This window comes from Rhinolophus ferrumequinum, chromosome 22 (genome assembly GCF_004115265.2).
Source record: "Rhinolophus ferrumequinum isolate MPI-CBG mRhiFer1 chromosome 22, mRhiFer1_v1.p, whole genome shotgun sequence".
Lineage (NCBI taxonomy): Eukaryota > Metazoa > Chordata > Mammalia > Chiroptera > Rhinolophidae > Rhinolophus > Rhinolophus ferrumequinum.
The window spans coordinates 23,680,908-23,699,846 of NC_046305.1; the positions used below are offsets into that span (position 1 = coordinate 23,680,908).

At 36.5% G+C, this 18,939-nt stretch overlaps 1 protein-coding gene across 14 annotated transcripts in view; it reads right to left on the bottom strand.

Moving 5' to 3' along the window:
- Positions 1 to 945: 945 nt before the first annotated feature.
- Positions 946 to 18,939, bottom strand: part of LOC117014598 (membrane cofactor protein) — a 67,838-nt gene continuing 49,844 nt past the window's right edge. For 8 of the 14 annotated variants that reach the window (XM_033092662.1, XM_033092664.1, XM_033092667.1 and 5 more), the window contains 4 exons: positions 13,208 to 13,258; positions 11,674 to 11,709; positions 11,110 to 11,170; positions 946 to 2,825 (listed from right to left, as the gene is read on the bottom strand). In XM_033092662.1, the coding sequence (XP_032948553.1) occupies positions 2,756 to 2,825; positions 11,110 to 11,170; positions 11,674 to 11,709; positions 13,208 to 13,258 (218 nt within the window). In that variant the 3' untranslated portion in view covers positions 946 to 2,755. Of the gene's footprint in view, positions 2,826 to 3,121; positions 3,145 to 11,109; positions 11,171 to 11,673; positions 11,710 to 13,207; positions 13,259 to 18,939 lie in introns of those variants that run through there. The other 6 variants (XM_033092669.1, XM_033092671.1, XM_033092673.1 and 3 more) reach the window with 3 other exon arrangements.

The window sequence follows — 18,939 nt, forward strand, 5'->3', positions numbered from 1 at the left end:
GAGTGGAGAAGCCCAGGCATACTCCACTCTCTGAGACGTGAGGGGCAGGAGCGATGACTGTGGGAGTGAAATGGTTAGAGGAGACAGGCCCCAATTAGAAACACTCCGATTTGAGAGAAAACACACCGCAAAAACACACCTGATGTGAGATAAAACACACTGGAAATAAATACATCGTCACAAATGAAACTTCTCCAATGCTGCATTTTATTTTTTAACCAGTTTGGAAGATCCAGTTTTCAAAAAAATGAATAAAGATCTTTATACATGGGACTTCTTACTTCACTGCAAATACATTCCTCTAATATTGAAAAATTTTTAATTCAAATATGCTTCTTTCTCTGTCATTTAAACAAAGTTTTCTAGAGAAAACTATTGTCCTCATATATTTAAATAATAAATTATTTGACAACAGAACATAATTGATATTTACACACGTGAGATATGACAATTTGCGAACTTGTTGTAATCATGTTGTTAACCTTTTTTGTTATTAGAGGGATTATTCATTATGAATTTGTACCAACTGGACAGTTAACCAAGTATACTATTTGGAGGTGATCAAAAGCCTGCCTGAAAAAGTTAGATGACCCAAACTTTTCACCAACAATTCATGGCTCTTGCATCACGACAATGCACCAGCCCACACAGCACTATCTGTGAGGGAGTTTTTAGCCAGTAAACAAATAACTGCATTGGAACCCTCCTGACTTACCTGATCTGGCCCCCAGTGATTTCTTTCTCTACCTGAAGATAAAGGAAATATTGAAAGGAAGGCATTTTGATAACATTCAGAACATCGAGGGTAGTATGACAACACCTTTGATGGCCATTCCAGAAGGAGTTTCAAAATTGCTTTGAAGGTGGACTAGGCACTGGCATCAGTGCATAGCTTCCAAGGAGAGTACTTCGAAGGTGACCGTAGTGATATTCAGCAATGAGGTATGCAGCACTTTTTCTAGGATGAGTTTGTGAACTTGTCAGACCTCATATATACCAATCTCACATATAAATATATTCAAATAAGAAAACTAAAATTGAAGCTGAACCTACTATAAAAGTCAATTTACATTGGTAAGGATAACAATCTTCCGTTGAAAAATACTTCAAATAGGCTTAAAAAAATAAATAGTGTAGCATACTCACTTTTAAGCAAATACTAATTCATGAAAATAAGTGCATAACTTCAACTCTATAGTTAATTCAGAATTACAGTTTATTTCTGCTCAAACATAACTTCCTAAAGTCCCTCACTAGAGATTACAAAGGGAAGGAACACTTATGGTGCATTATAAACATGTCTTTATAGAGTAAAACAGTATTTACTCTGGTCCACTCTGCTTCCCCAACCATGTCCTTCTCAAGGCAATGCTTCTTTGGCCCATGAGCTGCTAATATAAAAGTATAAAAGAAAACTTGTAAAAATGTGATTTGCATTAGAGTGGCAGTCCCTCCTCTTTGCCCGCTGGCTCATTTGAAAGTGACTCTGCCTGGCATGAGGACTCAGAAGAGGGAGGGATCTATTCCACCTGAGCACAAAGTGATATCTGAGCTAGGCCCTTTTTCATCCCTTCCTAGTTCAGAGTGATTCTCTGTCTCTTGAAGAGTGGAATTCTCCTTAAGCAAACGACAAGGCCACAGCGCTCACTTTGTACCAAGCTGGCATCCTTGTTCCGGGGGTGAGAGCCGTCTAAGTGTTACAGAAGTAAGCATGCAACTGATTCCCAGTTCTCACCGACTTCTCAGACTGGCTTATTGGTATTAAAAAAAGGGTGAAGAACAAATTCCATAAATTAATTTTATGTCTTTTTCAAATCAATAAGTTACAAATAATTTTTTAAAAATAGAATTCTAGCCTATATTTACTTAAGAGTACTTCCAAGAATACTCTTAGTTAAGGAAGTCAAACTTGTCCAAATTCCCAATTTTCAGTGAGCTTATTTTTAAGGGCTGAAGTAGTATACACATATCTGTACAGGCTTTTTACAATATACATAATATATACATTTAAGGTATACAGCATGATTTGATAATGTGTATATTATGAAATGATTACCATAAGTTTAGTTAACATCCATGGCCTCACAATTACAAAATGTTTTTTCTTCCTTGTGATCAGAATTTTTAAGATCTCTTAGGAACTTGCCAATATGCAATAGAGTATTACTAATTACAGTCACCGTGCTGTACATTACATCCCAATACGTGCTTAGAACTAGAAGCTTATATCTTTTTACCACCTTCACTCAATTCCCTCACCCCGCCATCCCCACCCCCAGCAACCACAAATCTCATTTTTCATTAGGTTTTTTTATAGATTCCACACATAAGTGAGACCACACACTATTTGTCTTTCTCTCTATGATTTAGTTCACTTAGCAAAATGCCTTCAAGGTCCATCCACGTTGTCACAAATGTCAGGACTTCTTATTTATGGCTGGAGTATTCCACTATCTATGTATTCCACATTTTCTTTATCCACTGATCCATCAATAGACACTTAGGTTGTTTCCATGTCTTCGTTATTGTAAATAATGCTGCAATAACCAGGGAGGTACAGATATCTCTTCCACAGAGTGATTTCATTTCCTTCGGATATATAACCAGAAGTGGGATTGCTGGATCATATGGATCTATTTTTAATTTTTTGAGGAAACTCCACACTGTTTTCATAGTAGCTATACAAATTTAATGTAAATCTTGACATTTTACCAGAACCAAAAGACAATGTGTTACACTCATTTGTGGAAACCATTTAGTGAGTCTGCTCTGCAGTGGTTGATTTATTCTGATAAGTGCTGTATGAAGCATTAACCTCTCTTTCCCTAAAGGCAAGATAAAGAGACAGCATCAGTGATGAACATACTTAAGTACATAATGAAAAATGCACAATTAAAATAAACTGTATTTATAGCATCAAGAGTCCCTGATCTAGGAAATACAGTAGTACCTCGGTTTTCGAACATCTCTGTTGACGAACATTGTGGTTTACGAACTCTGTAAAACCAGAAGTAAATGCTTCGTACACACCTCAGAAGTCGGACACGTCATGCAGCTTCTGCTGAGTGCAAGATCCTGAGGCCTAGCTGTCGGCTGTTTTCGAATGTCTCAGAACTCGAATGGTCTTCCGGAATGGATTACGTTCTAAAACCGAGGTACCACTGTAAATGATTCTTTTAAAACAATTTCAAATGTTCCACTAGTCTCACTCTAGAATCCCTTGTATATTTCATTCCCTGCAAACAAGAAACAGAGCAATTGCATATAAAGTTCTTAGTAAATATGTTTCCTCATTTAAATTTAGGGCCCATGGGAAAGACTAGAGACAAACATGTGTTTGCCTAATATTGCAATTTTAAATCTATCTCCAAGATGAAACTTTTAAAAAGGTAATGATTCCAACAGTGTTCGCATTCAATAATGCCTCATTTTCTCCCACTGTCAAGGAAATCGTGTTCTGGTAAGAGAGTCTGCTCAATAACTAAACTTTATATCATGCTATTATTCTAACAATAGACATCTTTCTAAAAAAATATGTAACATGGGTAATTTTAAATTTTCTAGAAGCCACATTCAAAAAAGTAAAAGAGGAAAATTAATTTTAATATATTTTACTTGTCCCAGTCCAGCCAAAATATTAACATTTTGCCATGTATTTTACATTTTTTTGGTACTACCTCTGAAATCTGGTGTGTATTTTACACTTACAGCACATCTTACATTGGACCTGCCACTTTTGCAGTCCTTTTTGCAGTCCATTTTCTAGGAGCCACACATAACCACTGACTTTTGAATTAGAAAATGCAGTTGTAGTTCCTGCCTTAGCAAACTGACTCTAGCACACTGACTAAAACTAAAAGTGAACCGCTCAGTTATTTACAGGATGCTTGTCACAGCAAACACTTCAGGGATGCCTATCCATTGTAAGAGCTAATCTGTCAGATTGGGATGCTTCAGTATGTCTCTTGTGGGGAAAGCCATCACTGATGGCCACCACTGTCACAGTACCGCACTTGTGAAATAGCAATTTCCTAAGGACTGTTGTGGGGTCAGACTTAATCGTTAGGCCTGTCACCTAATTCTCCAAGATGCCTATAGTTTTCTATTTTTCATAGTCAGTTCATCTTATTTTCTGTAGTAGTGGAATATTTTCAGATGCACCTTGACTTCTGCACTGATTACAGTTTCTTCCCATGGCTCATTTGTTTTCAACCTGAGGGAAAATCTCTGTGAAACTGTTACAAGACCTCTCATTTTCCTTGGATGCATCTAAATCTTGTAAAGGTGCTCTCTCAACTAACCACAAAATCTTTGTTTTTTTATTAGTTTTCTGTTTAAACTATTTGAAGAGTTTGTTGAGTGCTCAAGAATTTGAGAACCAAGTAGAAAAATGTTCAAGATAATTTGATCCTTCAGATTTTTGCCCTATGTCATTATACTCCCCATCACCTGACCTGACCGCTATGTATAGTGAATTCAAAAAAGTTTGTGACATTCTTTTAAACAGACAGCTTAAAAGTTACAATGTTACTGAATCAGTCATTTTTAACGTAACATTAAAAATAGGTTTTAAGTTGTAACAAATAATAAATAACCTTAATGGAAAAAATGGGAAATATTTAGTCACAGAAAATAAAATACATAAAGTATGCAAATACTTCTAATGAATGCGGCAATCTCTCACTTATCCGTGGATGATATAATGAGGATAAAGAAAATCATGCATCTATGAAAAAAATATTCACTACAAAGAAGTGAAGACATTTAATGTAAACAAAAGGCATCTGGTTTTGGGGATCATACAGTCATGACGTGCAAAATGAACACAGCAGCAGCAAAGGACACGGCAAGAGTTGTGGACTCCAAGACTAGATAGTATGGTAGAAGAATTAGTTAAGAAAGGAAATTGGAAGATAGAAGGAAGGCGCGACAGATGAGGCCCATTTCAGCCAATTGGGATCCTATTCTATTCTTACTGAGAGCTAAGAAACAGAAAACTATAGTAGATACTTTAATCTTGTGGCCATTTTCATAATAATTTTAAAAAATGACTAAAATCATTGTAAGCACAAAGTTTACATCAATCCATTTGGTACCAAGTTTTAACAGCAATATTTGATTATCTGTGTCTGGTAGCCTGCTTCCAGAGTTACGCCTAAAATTAGAGAAGTATCTGCAAATATTTTCGACTCTCATAAATTAGTTTCTAAGGCAAAGGCAGCCAATTTGGGGAGGAAGGAAGATCATGGACTTTAAACAGTACAAAGAATAAAAACCTTCACTTTTCCTATAGGAAAATAAAGTTAAGTATCACACCACATCCTTTTTAGCACATATGCATAGATGAGTAGCCTTTTTAAAAAACCGATTATCTAAAACAGGAGAGAAACTTGCCTATAAACTTGATTTTGTTTATTCACATTTCAAGAATATGGGCACATCAATACTAGTGGTCACTCTGTTTACTCAAAGTGTAGTCCAGGCCCACCAGCATCATCACGTGGAGCTCATTAGAAATAGAACTTCAGATAACTAATGTTACTGAACTTTAATCTGGGGATTCAATACTCAGATAATTCTTCAGCTTTAGAAGACCCGTTAACTGGTAGCTACAGTGTTTGATTCATACTTGTTTAAGAACCTTTAAGTATTTTGATACATTGATGTTTTATTTATTTATTTTTTAAATTAAAAAATTTTTTTCAATTACAGTTGACATAGAATATGGTATTAGTTTCATGTGCACAACACAGTAGACAGTTAGATAACTTATGATCACCCTGATAAATTTAGTACCCATATGACACCATACATAGTTGTTACAGTGTTACTCACTATATTCCCCAAGTTATATTTGACAACCTCATGACTACCGTGTTTCCCTGAAAATAAGACCAGATCTTTTTTTAATTTTTGCTCCAAAAGACACATTAGGGCTTATATTCAAGGCATGTCACCCTGAAAAACCATGCTAGGGCTTATTTTCCAGTTAGGTCTTATTTTCAAGGAAACACAGTGTTTTGTAACTACTAATTTGTACCTCTTAGTCCCTTAATCCCTTCCCCCCCTTCATTTATGCCCTCCAACACCCCTCTCATCTGGCAACCATCAAAATGTTCTGTTTATCTATAAGTATGTTTGTTTTGTTTGTTCTTTTTTATTTTTTAGATTCCACATATAAATGAAATCATATGGTATTTGTCTTTCTCTGGCTCATTTCACTCAGCATAATACCCTCTAGGTCTATCCATGTTGTTACAGATGGCAATACTTCATTCATTTTTATGGCTGAGTAATGTTCTATTTTATATATGTACCACTTTACCTTTATCCATTTAACTATTGATGGACACTTAAGTTGCTTCCATATATGGCTATTGCAAATAAACCTGCAATGAACATATGGGTGCATATGTCTTTTTGAATTGCTGTTTTGGGTTTCTTTAGATAAATACCCAGAAGTAGAATTACTAGGTCCTTCTTGGTCTCTTCTTATAGTCTTTGTTTTAAAGTCTATTTTGTCTGGTATAAGTATTGCTATCCCAGCTTTTTGTTGTTGTTGTTTCCATTTTCATGAAATATATTTTTTTCCATCCCTTTACTTTCAGTCTGAGTGTGTCTCTTGATCTGAAGTAAGTGTCTTGTAAGCAGAATATGTAAGCATTTTGTTTTCTTATCCATTCACCCACCCTACGTCTTTTCATTGGAGCATTTAACCCATTTACATATAAAGTAATTGTTGATAGATATGTAGTTATTGTCATTTTATTATTCATATTTTTATCATTTTTTAACTTTTCTTCTTCTTAAAGAAGTCCCTTTAACATTTCTTGTAATACTGGTTTGGTGGTGATGAACACTTTAGATTTTTCTTGTCTGGGAAACTCTTTATCTGTCCTTTGATTCTAAATGATAGCTTTGCTGGGTAGAATAATCTTAGTCATAGGTCCTTGCTTTTCATCACTTCGAGTATTTCTTGCCAATCCGTTCTGGCCTGCAAGTTTCTGTTGAGAATTCAACTGACATTCTTTTTTTTTTTTTTTAATTAAAGTTTATTGGGGTGACAATTGTTAGTAAAGTTACAAAGGTTTCAGGTGTACAATTCTATAATATATCATCTTTGTGTGATCCCTTCTACCTTCATCTACCACCTTCCTCCCCCCAACCCTCTGGTAACCGCTAAACTATTGTCTATTGTCTATGAGTTTTTTTGTATATAAAACTGAAAACAACAAGGGAATAAGACAACCAAATAAACTGACTTTCTTCTGGGAGCTCTTTTGTAGGTAACTAACTGCCTTTCACTTGCTACTTTTAAGATTCTCTCTGTTTTGGACATTTGGCATTTAATTATGATGTGTCTTGGCATGGGCCTCTTTGGGTTCATCTTGTTTGGGACTCTCTGAGTTTCCTGGGCTTGTATGTCTATTTCCTTTGCCAGGTTAGAAAAGTTTTCCATCATTATTTCTTCAAATAGGTTTTAAATCCCTTGACCTCTCTCTATTTTTTCTGATACCCCAATGATGCAAATATTGGTACACTTGTTGTTGTCCCAGTGGCCCCTTAAACTCTCCTCATTTTTTTGGACTCTTTTTTTTTTTTTTTTGCTGTTCTGATTGTTTTCTCCTACCTTAGCTTCCAAATCGCTGATTTGATTCTCTGCTTTATCTTACCTACTGTTGATTCCCTCTAATGTATTCTTCATTTCAGTTATTGTATTCTTTTCTGACTTTTTTTTCTAGTAGGTCTTATTTTCAGGGAAACACAGTATGTTTTCTACCTCTGTTTTTATGTTTCCTACCACTGTTGAAGTTTTCACTGAGATCATCAGCATCCTTATAATCAGTGTTTTGAACTCTGCATCTAGTAGATTGTTTGTCTCCATTTTGTTTAGTTCTTTGCTGGAGCTTTGTTCTGTTCTTTCATTTGGGACATGTTTCTTTCTCTATTTTGGCTGCCTCCCTGTGTTTTTTTTCTATGTACGTGTTTCCTCAAAAATAAGACCTAGCTGAACCATCATCTCTAATGCATCGTTTGGAGCAAAAATTAATATAAGACCCGGTCTTATTTTAATACAAGACCGGGTAATATAATATAATATAATATAATATGTATTATAATATAATAATAATAGTATATATAACAATATTATATTATAATATATAATATAATAATACTGGGTCTTACATAATATAATATAAGACTGTCTTATATTAATTTTGCTCCAAAAGACGCATTAGAGCTGATGGTCGGGCTAGGTCTTATTTTCAGGGAAACACGGTATTAGGTCAAGCTACTATGTCTGCTGGTCTTAGTACAGTGGCTTTATGTAGTAGGTGTCCTGTGGGACCCGGTGGCCCAGTCTCCCTGGTCACTTGAGCCTGGTGCTCCGGGTGTGTCAGTTGTGTGAGTTATATGTACCTCCTGTTATAGCTGAGTCATGGTTGCTATTTGCACACCAATAGGAGGGGTTGTCCCTCAAACTGATTGGTTGTGAGGACTGGCCGTGATTACTGGCCGTGATTACAGTGGAGGAGCTGTGGTGCAGGGGCTGACCCCACAGAGTAGGATTTGCTTTAGTGAGGCTCTGGTGCCCGCCCAATCTACCCTTCAGGTGTATTGTTTGTGGAGATGGTTGGGTGGTGCTTTAGTGTGATCTGAAGCTGACCACTGGGAATGTTGTTTCTGGGGCCTCTTGGAAGGGGATCTGTTACAGGCCAAGTTCAGCACTGGCTGTGACTTTTCAGGAGCCACTTGGTATGAGCTACAAAGTGATCTACAGTTGCTTGCCATTTATGCTGGGCTTGGAGGTGCCTGAGAGAAGCTAAGCCGTAAACCAAAGCTGGCTCTCACTAGTCCTGGGTTTAGGCCTGCCTAGCAAGAGGTATGGGGCATGCTGAGGCTAAGTAATGCTTCTTTGGGGTTTGTGAACCTTTGAAAGATTTTAGGAAAGTCTGTATCATGAGCTAAGACAGGCTCTTTGTATGGAAAAGCCATTGGAAGTGGCATGGGTGGGACCACAAGTTGGGTGGGGTGAGGTCTCATGGAATCACCAGGGCAGGATGAATGGTGTTAAGTAGATGGATAGAGATTCAGATATGGTACCCGCGTGGGACTGCACATTGGGTGTGGGAGGGCGCAACAAAGGAACAATGGCTTCTTCCAGCACTTCTGTCTGAGAGAAAGTTATCCCACCAGCTCTCATCTGGAAACCACACAACTCCATTCCTCCCCATATGTCTTTGGTGCCTTTTGAGCTGCTGCCCCAGCATTGGAGCTAAGAGTGAGTGAGTTCATCAGAGAGTAAATCCATGCATGGGCCCTTTAAGAAGAATGCCTGGGACTGCAGCCACCCTCTCTCACTCAGCCACAATCTCCACTAGTTTTCACAGCCAGAAATTGTGGGGACTTCTCTTCCTGGTACTGGGGAGCCTGGTTGTGACTGTGACCCCTCACTCCTCAAGGGCAGAGTGGGGGGCTGTGCAGCCAAGATATTTCTTCAGATTTTTAACTGCCACAGTTGAGTGTGGGACCAGCCCATTCCATGTCTCTGCCCCTCCTGCCAGTTTGGAGGTGGCTTGTTTTGTATGTCCTTAGTTATAGGACTCCTGTACAGCTAGATTTCAAGTGATTCTCAATGATGGTTTTTCTGTAGTTTAGTTGTAATTTTGATGTGGTCATGAGAGAAGGAAAGCACAGCATTTACCTACTCTGCCATTGCAACAGATACAATGATGTTTTAAACAAAGAAGGAAAGTGAGGAACAAAAAGCTATTATTTTTGCTTTCTTTAGAAGTTATTTCTATGCAAACTTTTTGGAATGTAAAATATTCCACTGAGATCATTTCCTACTCTGACTACTGTTTGCATGTAATTTTAAAAATAACTACTGAGAAATTGAATATGTATATTACGTGATCTACAGTATAAGATTCAAGATTCAAATGAAGGCATTGTGGGTATTTATAAAAGGTAATCATTCGTATAAAAAAGTTTGAGCTCTTTATGTGTGAAGAACGTACTTTTCAAACATATGGTGAGGGAAGAAGAACTGGCTCTGGGTAGTGAACACAATGTGATATATAGATGGTGTGCTACAGAATTGTACACCTGAAACCAATGTAACTTTACTAAAAATTGTCACCCCAATAAACTTTGATTTTAAAAAAAAACACATACTTTTATTACATTGTCCAAACCCAATGGTTAATATAAAAGGAAAATATAAAACCACAAATACCAGAAGCCTAAAAATATTAGTTTGATTTCAAAGCTATCTCCAAAGCAATGGAGAATAACAAATCTCTAAAAATCAGATGTTTCACTCTTGGTCTATGCTGTAGGATTTATTCTAAGTCTTTCATTGCATTGTAAATTATTTCATTAAAATTTAAGTTTGATGTTTAAAAGCTCTCTTCTCCTTAGAAGACTCGTATCTGTACATTTTTTTTTCTATTTTAAGTTCCCCTCTTTTACAATAATGAAGTATCTTGATAATCTTACCCCTCTCAGCAACTTTAAGTTTAACCTTATCAGTTTTACTGCAACCTAGTAAATTAAGAGAACATAAGAGGGAAATCAAATAGGGATTTTAATTCCTTAGTTTAATTTCTTAGTTTAACATTCATAAATAACAACTCTAAATGAAAAGAAATCAAATTGGGTATTTGAATGAAGACACCTACATAAGCTTCCTACAACTACCTAAGTTATACAGACAAATGGAAGCCTCCATCCTAAAAAGTCCAGTGAATACAACTGTCATAGTCTCCACAGTGAACTATTTTAAATTTAATCCTGGCCAAGAGTCCAATTTAGGAAACAGAGTATATACCTAGTGTAGGGAAGGCCCCAATAATATGCTGCAGAATTTCAACCTCAAATCCCACAGATAGTCATAATAGCTACTGCAGCTCTTCACAGATTACTCTTGTTACAATGATATTAAAAGTAGCTGAAAATATTTTTAGCAAATGTAATTCTGATGACACACTTATGTAGGCACATTCTTTAAAAAGGCAGCATGCGACACAGAGTACAAACAAAGCTGCAGAAAAAAATGTCACGTGTGAGAAGCACCAATACATTCAAGAAACATGTTTAATTTACCCTTTTTTCCTGATGTGAAGAAATTTGTACACACAGGTGCCAACTACTGCAATGCCAACAACTACAAGAAAACAGGGGAAAAAATACATGTAACCCTAAAATCTAATACCAAGATTCAAAATCTAGCAGAAGAAATTAATGTTGGTTACATTTCAATAGTCAGAAAATGTTATTTAATTTAAGTACATATACATTCCAGCGGGACTCTTCACTGTCTAAATGCAATTCCCTGAAATCAGTGATGGTCCACAGTAACTCAAAAAAGAGTCCTTATTGCTTAATTTAGAAAATTACTCAAAGTATATTTGGGATGCACACTCATTTGACTAATCACCCCAAAAAACATGTATTATTTAGGATTTGTTACTAATTGGACATGTAGCATATAAAAGAATATACAATTACCAACACAAGGCAATACATCATATAAAAGGTCAGGTACTTATGGACTGGTTTACTTAATTTCAAGCTATAAAAACCATAGAAACTGAAAAGTCATTAAAAAAATAATGTGTTTTACATTACTATTTTGATTTAAGTGTTATGCAAGCTTGGGACACTTACGTACAGTAAGAACAATCACAGCAATGAGTCTTCCATCTGAGAAAATAAAACCAGTTTGAAAATAATTGATCACATGTGGGTATTCAGATAGCAGTTGCATTTTAATTTTGACCAGAAGACTTACAAACTACAGCAAAGAAAAAGTGTATAAACCAAGTTTAGTGTGAGTGCTAGTGCATCCAGGTCATTTTGATCACAGAAACTTCTAATCCAATTCCAGCCTTAGGGTTAACTTGTGAACGTTTTAATAGGAATCTCACTTATTATTGTTTTGTGCTGTAGTTACCACACCAGGTTACTTAGTAAAAATTAGTAGAAAAATTAGAATTTACTAGATTAGAGGAAAATTGTTTTAAGAACGTATTATCCCCTTATAGTTGGTTTAATTCAGTATTCAGTCTATTATTCTTACGGATTTTGCTAAAAATTTAAATTATATTGTTCTCCAACAGTAAGTCTGTGGAATAAGTCATAAATAAAGTTCTATTAATGGATTACATAGATGCATTTTGCAGTCTTCACAAACAATAAGTTATCTTATCATAAATCCTTCCTCATGCACCCCGACCCCACATTAAGACATAATTACTGAGATTATAAGATGCCAATGAAACACCAGGGCACATGGATAAAAATTATGCATAGAAACAAATATGCATTTTTGACTATCCAGAAAGCAATAAATAATACTATAAAATCTTAATTCTTACAAATGTTGGTACCTCTGCTCCTAAACTGTCGTTATTTTTATTGAATTTCTATAAGCCAATGCATGCAATGTCAGGTTTACCTCTGCTCTTTCATTTCTAATAAATTAACCTAATAAATTAAGGTCTGCTCTTTTCATTTCTGATAAATTAAGATTGCATTAGATTTACTGGTACAATGACAGTTTGACCACAATGTTGAAAGGGAAAACATAACAAGTCTAGGGTGCATTTAGTAAAAGAATTAACCTTATTAAACTAGTCTAATGTAAATAAAATACATACTTTTGTTCATTTATTCATCAAGAAATCTTTATATTTCATTTAAATGTCACAACTATACTTCATTATTTTCTTTAACATATATTGTGTGAACCATGTGAGTCTATATAAAATGTGCTATAACAACCTGTTTTAGAAAAGAGCTAACCCATATTATAGTACTCTAAGGATTGTGTATAAAAGGTATGAATAGAAAGAAAATTTATTTACAAACTGTCATTACAAAATAATATTATCATATGCGAAGCAAGTTATGTTTTATGTATTTTAATTTAAATATAACCATAGTATTTGATAAAGTTACCTCACCGTACTAGGAATCCTAATTTGAGGCACCCCTTAGAAACTATCAATATCTATGTATCTACATATACCACTGCTTACTTTTGTCATAGTATCTGCACTATTAAAACAAGTACAAGTGTCAATTATCACCCATTTGTGACAGGTTGTTTCTTCTCTAACTACAGATAATTGAAATATAGTATTTCCATGTAGAACTCTAAGGTCTCATAATGCAAGGTTATTAATAACCCAAATAATACCTAAATCATCGATGGCTTTAGGTGGTGATTCATCACTGGGAGTAGGATGTACTAGAAAGAAGAAAAAAAAATGAAAATAAGTTAAAAAAAAAAAGTAGAAAAAAACAAAGCTTACAAACCTGTAAATCAATGGGTCATTTTCCTTACATAAATTATACTGATTCTTATTAAAGATAGGATCATAAAGTATTATACATTTATATTCAGTATCATTATCATTCTTCTTCCTCTCCAGTAACATTTCCTGTGACAATATTCTGTGGTATAGCATGCAAATTTATCATGAGTGTAATGTCAGTATTAGCCTGTGCACTCAATATGATTCTACTTAAACCTACTTAACCAAGAAGGTGAGACTCCTACAATGGAAACTATAAAACACTACTGAAAGAAATCGAAGACTACATAAATAAATGAAAAGAAATCCTGTGTTCATCTATTAGAAGAATTAATATTGCTAAGATGTTAATACTACACAAAGCAGTATACAGATTAAATGTAACCCCCATCACCATCTTGAATATGCAATTTGCAGAAAGAGAAAAATCCAAACTATAATTAATATGGAATCTCAAAGGACTAGGAATAGCCAAGACAATCTTGAACAGAAAAGTTGAGAGAACTTACACTTCCTGATTCCAAAACTTACTCAAAAGCTACAATAATCAAAACAGTGTGGTACTGGCATAAAGAGTGACAGACCAATGGAATAGAATACAGAGTCCAGAAATAAACCTTTGTATACATGGTGAAATGATTGTCTGCAAGGGTGCTAAGAACATTTTAATTGGGAAAGTGCAGTCGTGCCAACAAATGGTTCATGGAAATTGGATATCTACAAACAAAAGAATGAAGTTACTTTACATCATATACAAAAATTAATTCAAAATGGATCAAAGAACTAAAACTATAAAACTCTTAGAAAAAAAGATAGAAAACAAGCTTCATGATGTTGGATCTGACAATGATGTAACACATCTTGGATGTAAATAAAAAGCACAGGCAACACAAGAAAAAAATAAATTGGACTTTATCAAAATTAAAAACTTTTGTTTATTAATGGACACTATCAATAGAATAAAATGGCAATCCATAAAATAATACATGTACAAATAATACATCTGATATGGGATTAATATCCAAAATACACAATGAACTACTAAGACTCAATAACAGAAAAAACAACAACAACAAAAAACCCCAAGGATTCAGAGAACGTCTGGGTTGGAGAAAGCACTGAGGTGCTGAAAGAGTGGTGCCTGGGAAAGGCTTTCCTTCACCTCTTCTCTCATGGAATAAAATGTTGTAGAAGTGACGTCACAGGAATGGCGGCACCGAAGTGGTCTTCTTGAGTTCTCCTCCAGAACTTACCACAAATTGAACATCTATAAACCATCAAAGGACTCTCTGCTCATCACACAGAACAGCTAAGAGATTCATATGAGGATTGCCTGAAGGTGGGCAAACTGGGCGAGCAGAGGAAGAGGGAAGGGAGTGGAGTGGAGACGTGCCCACATCTATGGCTGCGGAGATGCAGGGGGTCCCAGGACAGAACAGAGACCATAAGAGCCAGGAGGTGGGCTCTTTCTCTGAGTCCGACAGCTGATCTCTCCTGCCTATAGAGCAGCATATCCAGCATTTGAGGCAGTAACCTCAGCTGAGACCTCCAGTTGGGACCTAGGTTGGACAAAGGACTTAAATACCTTACCTGGGCCCCTCCCCCCACTCTCCCAATCCTACCCCCCACCCTTACAGAGACTCAAGCTGGCTCCTGAACTGAGGAGCAGCATCAGATTACAGAGGAGCAGTAGTGCTCAGGATCTGGGAGGACCCAGTTTGCAGTGGCTGTGACCCAGGGAAGAGGATGGGAAGAGTGTGACACTGCTGGGCTGGGAGAGAGGACTCCTCCATGACAAGATTCCTCCATCCCCAGCCCCCACCTTTTCTGGCCTGCGGGAAGAGTGTAACACTGCTGGTCTGGGAGAGAGAAGACTCCTCCATCTCCAGCCCCAACCCTTTCTGGCCTGCCTAGGGCAGGGCAATTACAACAATGGAGACACTCCCACTGATCAGCAGCAGGTGGCAGATGCAACGCGGGGCTTCCAGCAGCTCAGAAATCTCGTGCCCTCCACACACACACACCCACCCACGGAAGAAGTGCCCTAAGACTCAGGAGACCTGGGAACAGGGTTGGCTGTGTTACTCTCAGTGCGCATATGTGCAGGCAAGAGCAGAAACTGCACTGACTTTGTAGAAACTACCATCCAGACCCCTTAGCTCTACTCATCTAACTCTGCAGTCCCAAGGTCACTTGGGGCACCAGGTGACTGGCTTTGCCTGCACAATACGCAGAGGACTCTTTGGTACAGCAGAGGACAACCTGGAGATTACTTGGTGGGCTTAAGCCAAGACTGGCACTGCTGTTTTTGTTTTGTTTTGTTTTTGTATTTTTGATATTTTTGCCTGTGTTGAGTGTGGGTTATCAGTTGTTTTTACATGTGAATGTATTTGTTTTTTTCTTTGTTGTTGTTCTTGCTGTTGTTGTGCTTGGTGATTTGCTTTGTTCTGAAATTGCCCTACACCAGGGCCCAGCCCAAGAGGCACAAGATTCAAAAAAACCAGAGGCCAACTCCAGACCAAACCAGAGTACCACTGGGTTTGACCTACAAGTGACTCACCCAGAGGGAATTCTCTACAGGCACACGAGACCATAGAGGCCAAACCTTATTTAAGCAGTCAACCCTCACGTAGCAGAACATCCTGCTGTGGGAAGAGCCAAGTCTCACAACTAGTCAGCCTAGGAGTCAATCCCACCTACTCACAAGATGAGAGCAATTAAAGACCAACTTTAACAGGACAATATAAACAACACAAGAGTCACCTTTGGAGCACATGCAGAGGAGAAGAAGAAAGTGGTGCAAGTTAAATATAAAGGACATATACTACATAAGATAACCCAGCAAGAACTAAGAACTCTAGGGGATCTACCTAATACATTGAAGTAAACACAGAGAGTCAGCCAGAATGGGGAAACAAAGAAACATGTCCCAAATAAAAGAACAAAAGAAACCTCCAGAATTAGAACAAAATGAAATAGAGGTAACCAACCTATCAGAGACAGAGTTCAGAACACTGATGATAAGAATGTTTAAAGAGCTTAGTGACGACATAAAGAAGGAGAGAGAAATCATAATGAACAACCAGTTAGAACTAAAGAATACAACAACTGAAATAAAGAACACACTTGAAGGAATTACCAGCAGTTTAGATGAGGCAGAGGATTGAATCAGTGACTTAGAAGACAAGTTAGTAGAGATCACCCAAGCGGAACAACAAAAAGAAAATAGAATAAAAAACAATGAAAATGGTTTAAGAGACCTCTGGGATAATATCAAGTGCAACAACATGCGCATCATAGGAATACCAGAGGGAGAAGAGAGGGAGCAAGGGATCGAGAACATATTTGAAGCAATAATGACCGAAAACTTCCCTAAACTGGTGAAGGAAACCGACATACAAGCCCAGGAAGTGCAGAGAGTTCCAACCAGGATAAACCCAAACAGGTCCACACCAAAACATATTATAGTTAAAATGGCAAAGGTTAAAGATAGAGTCCTAAAAGCAGCAAGAGAAAGACAGTGGGTTACATGCAAGGGAACTCGTATAAGACTATCAAATGACTTTTCTACAGAAACTTTGTAGGACAGGAGGGAGTGGCAGGAGGTACTCAAAGTGATGAAAAACAAAGTCCTACAACCTAGATTGCTTTATCCAGCAAGGGTATCATTTAAAATTGAAGGAGAGATAGAGCTTCCCAAAAAAAAACAAGCTAAAGGAGTTTATTACCACCAAACCAGCATTGCAGAAAATATTAAAGGGGTTTCTGTAAACAGAAGAAAGATGAAAACAATCTAACTACAAATTTTAAAAAATGGCAAAAACTATGTACCTATCAATTATCACTTTAAACATAAATGGATTAAATGCTCCAAGCAAAAGACATAGGTGGGCTGAGTGGATAAGAAAGCAAGACCCCTGCATATGCTGTATATAAGAGACTCACCTCAGATCAAAAGACAGACTGAAAGTGAAGGGTTGGAGTAAGATACTTCATGCAAATGGAAATGAGAAAACAGCTGGAGTTGTAATCCTTATATCTGACAAAATAGACTTTAAAATGAAGAATATATTAAAAGACAAAATGGGCACTACATAATAATAAAGGGATCGATCCAACAAGAGGACATAACCCTTGGAAACATCTATGCACCCAACATAGGAGCACCTAAATATATAAAACACATATTGACTGACATAAAGACATAGATCAACAGTAACACTATCATAGTAGGGGACTTCAACACACCTCTGACAACAAGGGACAGATCTTTCAGAAAGCAAATCGATATGGAAACAACAGCTTTCAATGACACATTAGACCAGTTGGATTTAATCGATATTTTCAGAGCATTTCACCCCAAAGCTGCAGAATACATGTTCTTTTCAAGTGCACATGGAACATTTTCCAAGATAGACCACATGTTAGGCCACAAAACAAGTCTTGATAAATTTAAGAAAATTGAAATCATACCAATTGTCTTCTCTGACCATAGTGCTATGAAATTAGAAATCAACTACAGGAAAAAAAACTGGAAGACACAGAAATACATGGAGGCTGAATAACATGTTACTAAATAACGAATGGGTCAACAATGAGATCAAGGAAAAAAAATGAAAAGATATCTTGAGACAAACGAAAATGAAAACACGACAACTCAAAATCTATGGGATGCAGCGAAAGCAGTCCAAAAAGGGAAATTCATAGCATTGCAGGCCTACCTAAAAAAAAAAAAAACAAGTAAAATCACTAATCAACAGTTTATCTTCACACTTAAGGGATATGGAAAAAGAACAGCAATATAAGCCCAAAGGGAGTACAAGGAAGGAGATAATAAAGATCAGAGTGGAAATAAATGAAATAGAGACCAAAAAACAATACAAAATATCAATGAATCCAAGAGCTGGTTTTTTAGAGAAGATAAACAAAATCGACAAGCCTTTAGACTCATCAGAAAAAAAAGAGAGAGGACCCAAATTAATAAAATCAGAAATGAAAGAGGAGAAGTGACAAGATACACCACAGAAATACAAAAAAATTTAAAAAATTACTATGAGCAACTATATGCCAACAAATTAGACAATCTGGAAGAAATGGACAGTTTTCTGGAAGCATACAACCTTCCAAGGCTAACTCAAGAAGAAACAGAAAACCTGAATAGACTGATTACCACCAGGGAAATTGAATCAGTAATCAACAATCTCCCAACAAACAAAAGCCCTGGACCAGATGGCTTTACAGGTGAATTTTACAAAACATTCAAAAAAGAATTATCACCTAATCTCCTCAACTATTCCAAAAAATCCAGAAGGAGGGAGGCTCCCAAACACTTTTTACGAGGCCACTATTATCTTGATCCCAAAATCAGACAGACATTAAAAAAAAAGAAAACTACAGGCTGATATCCCTAATGGACATAGATAAAAAATCCTCAACAAAATATTAGCAAACAGTATTCAGCAATACATTAAAAAGATCATACACCATGATCAAGTGGGATTCATTCCTGGTATGCAAGGATGGTTCAACATCTGCAAATCAACTAATGTGATACACCACATTAACAAAATTAAAACTGAAAATTATATGATCATATCAATAGACGCAGAAAAAG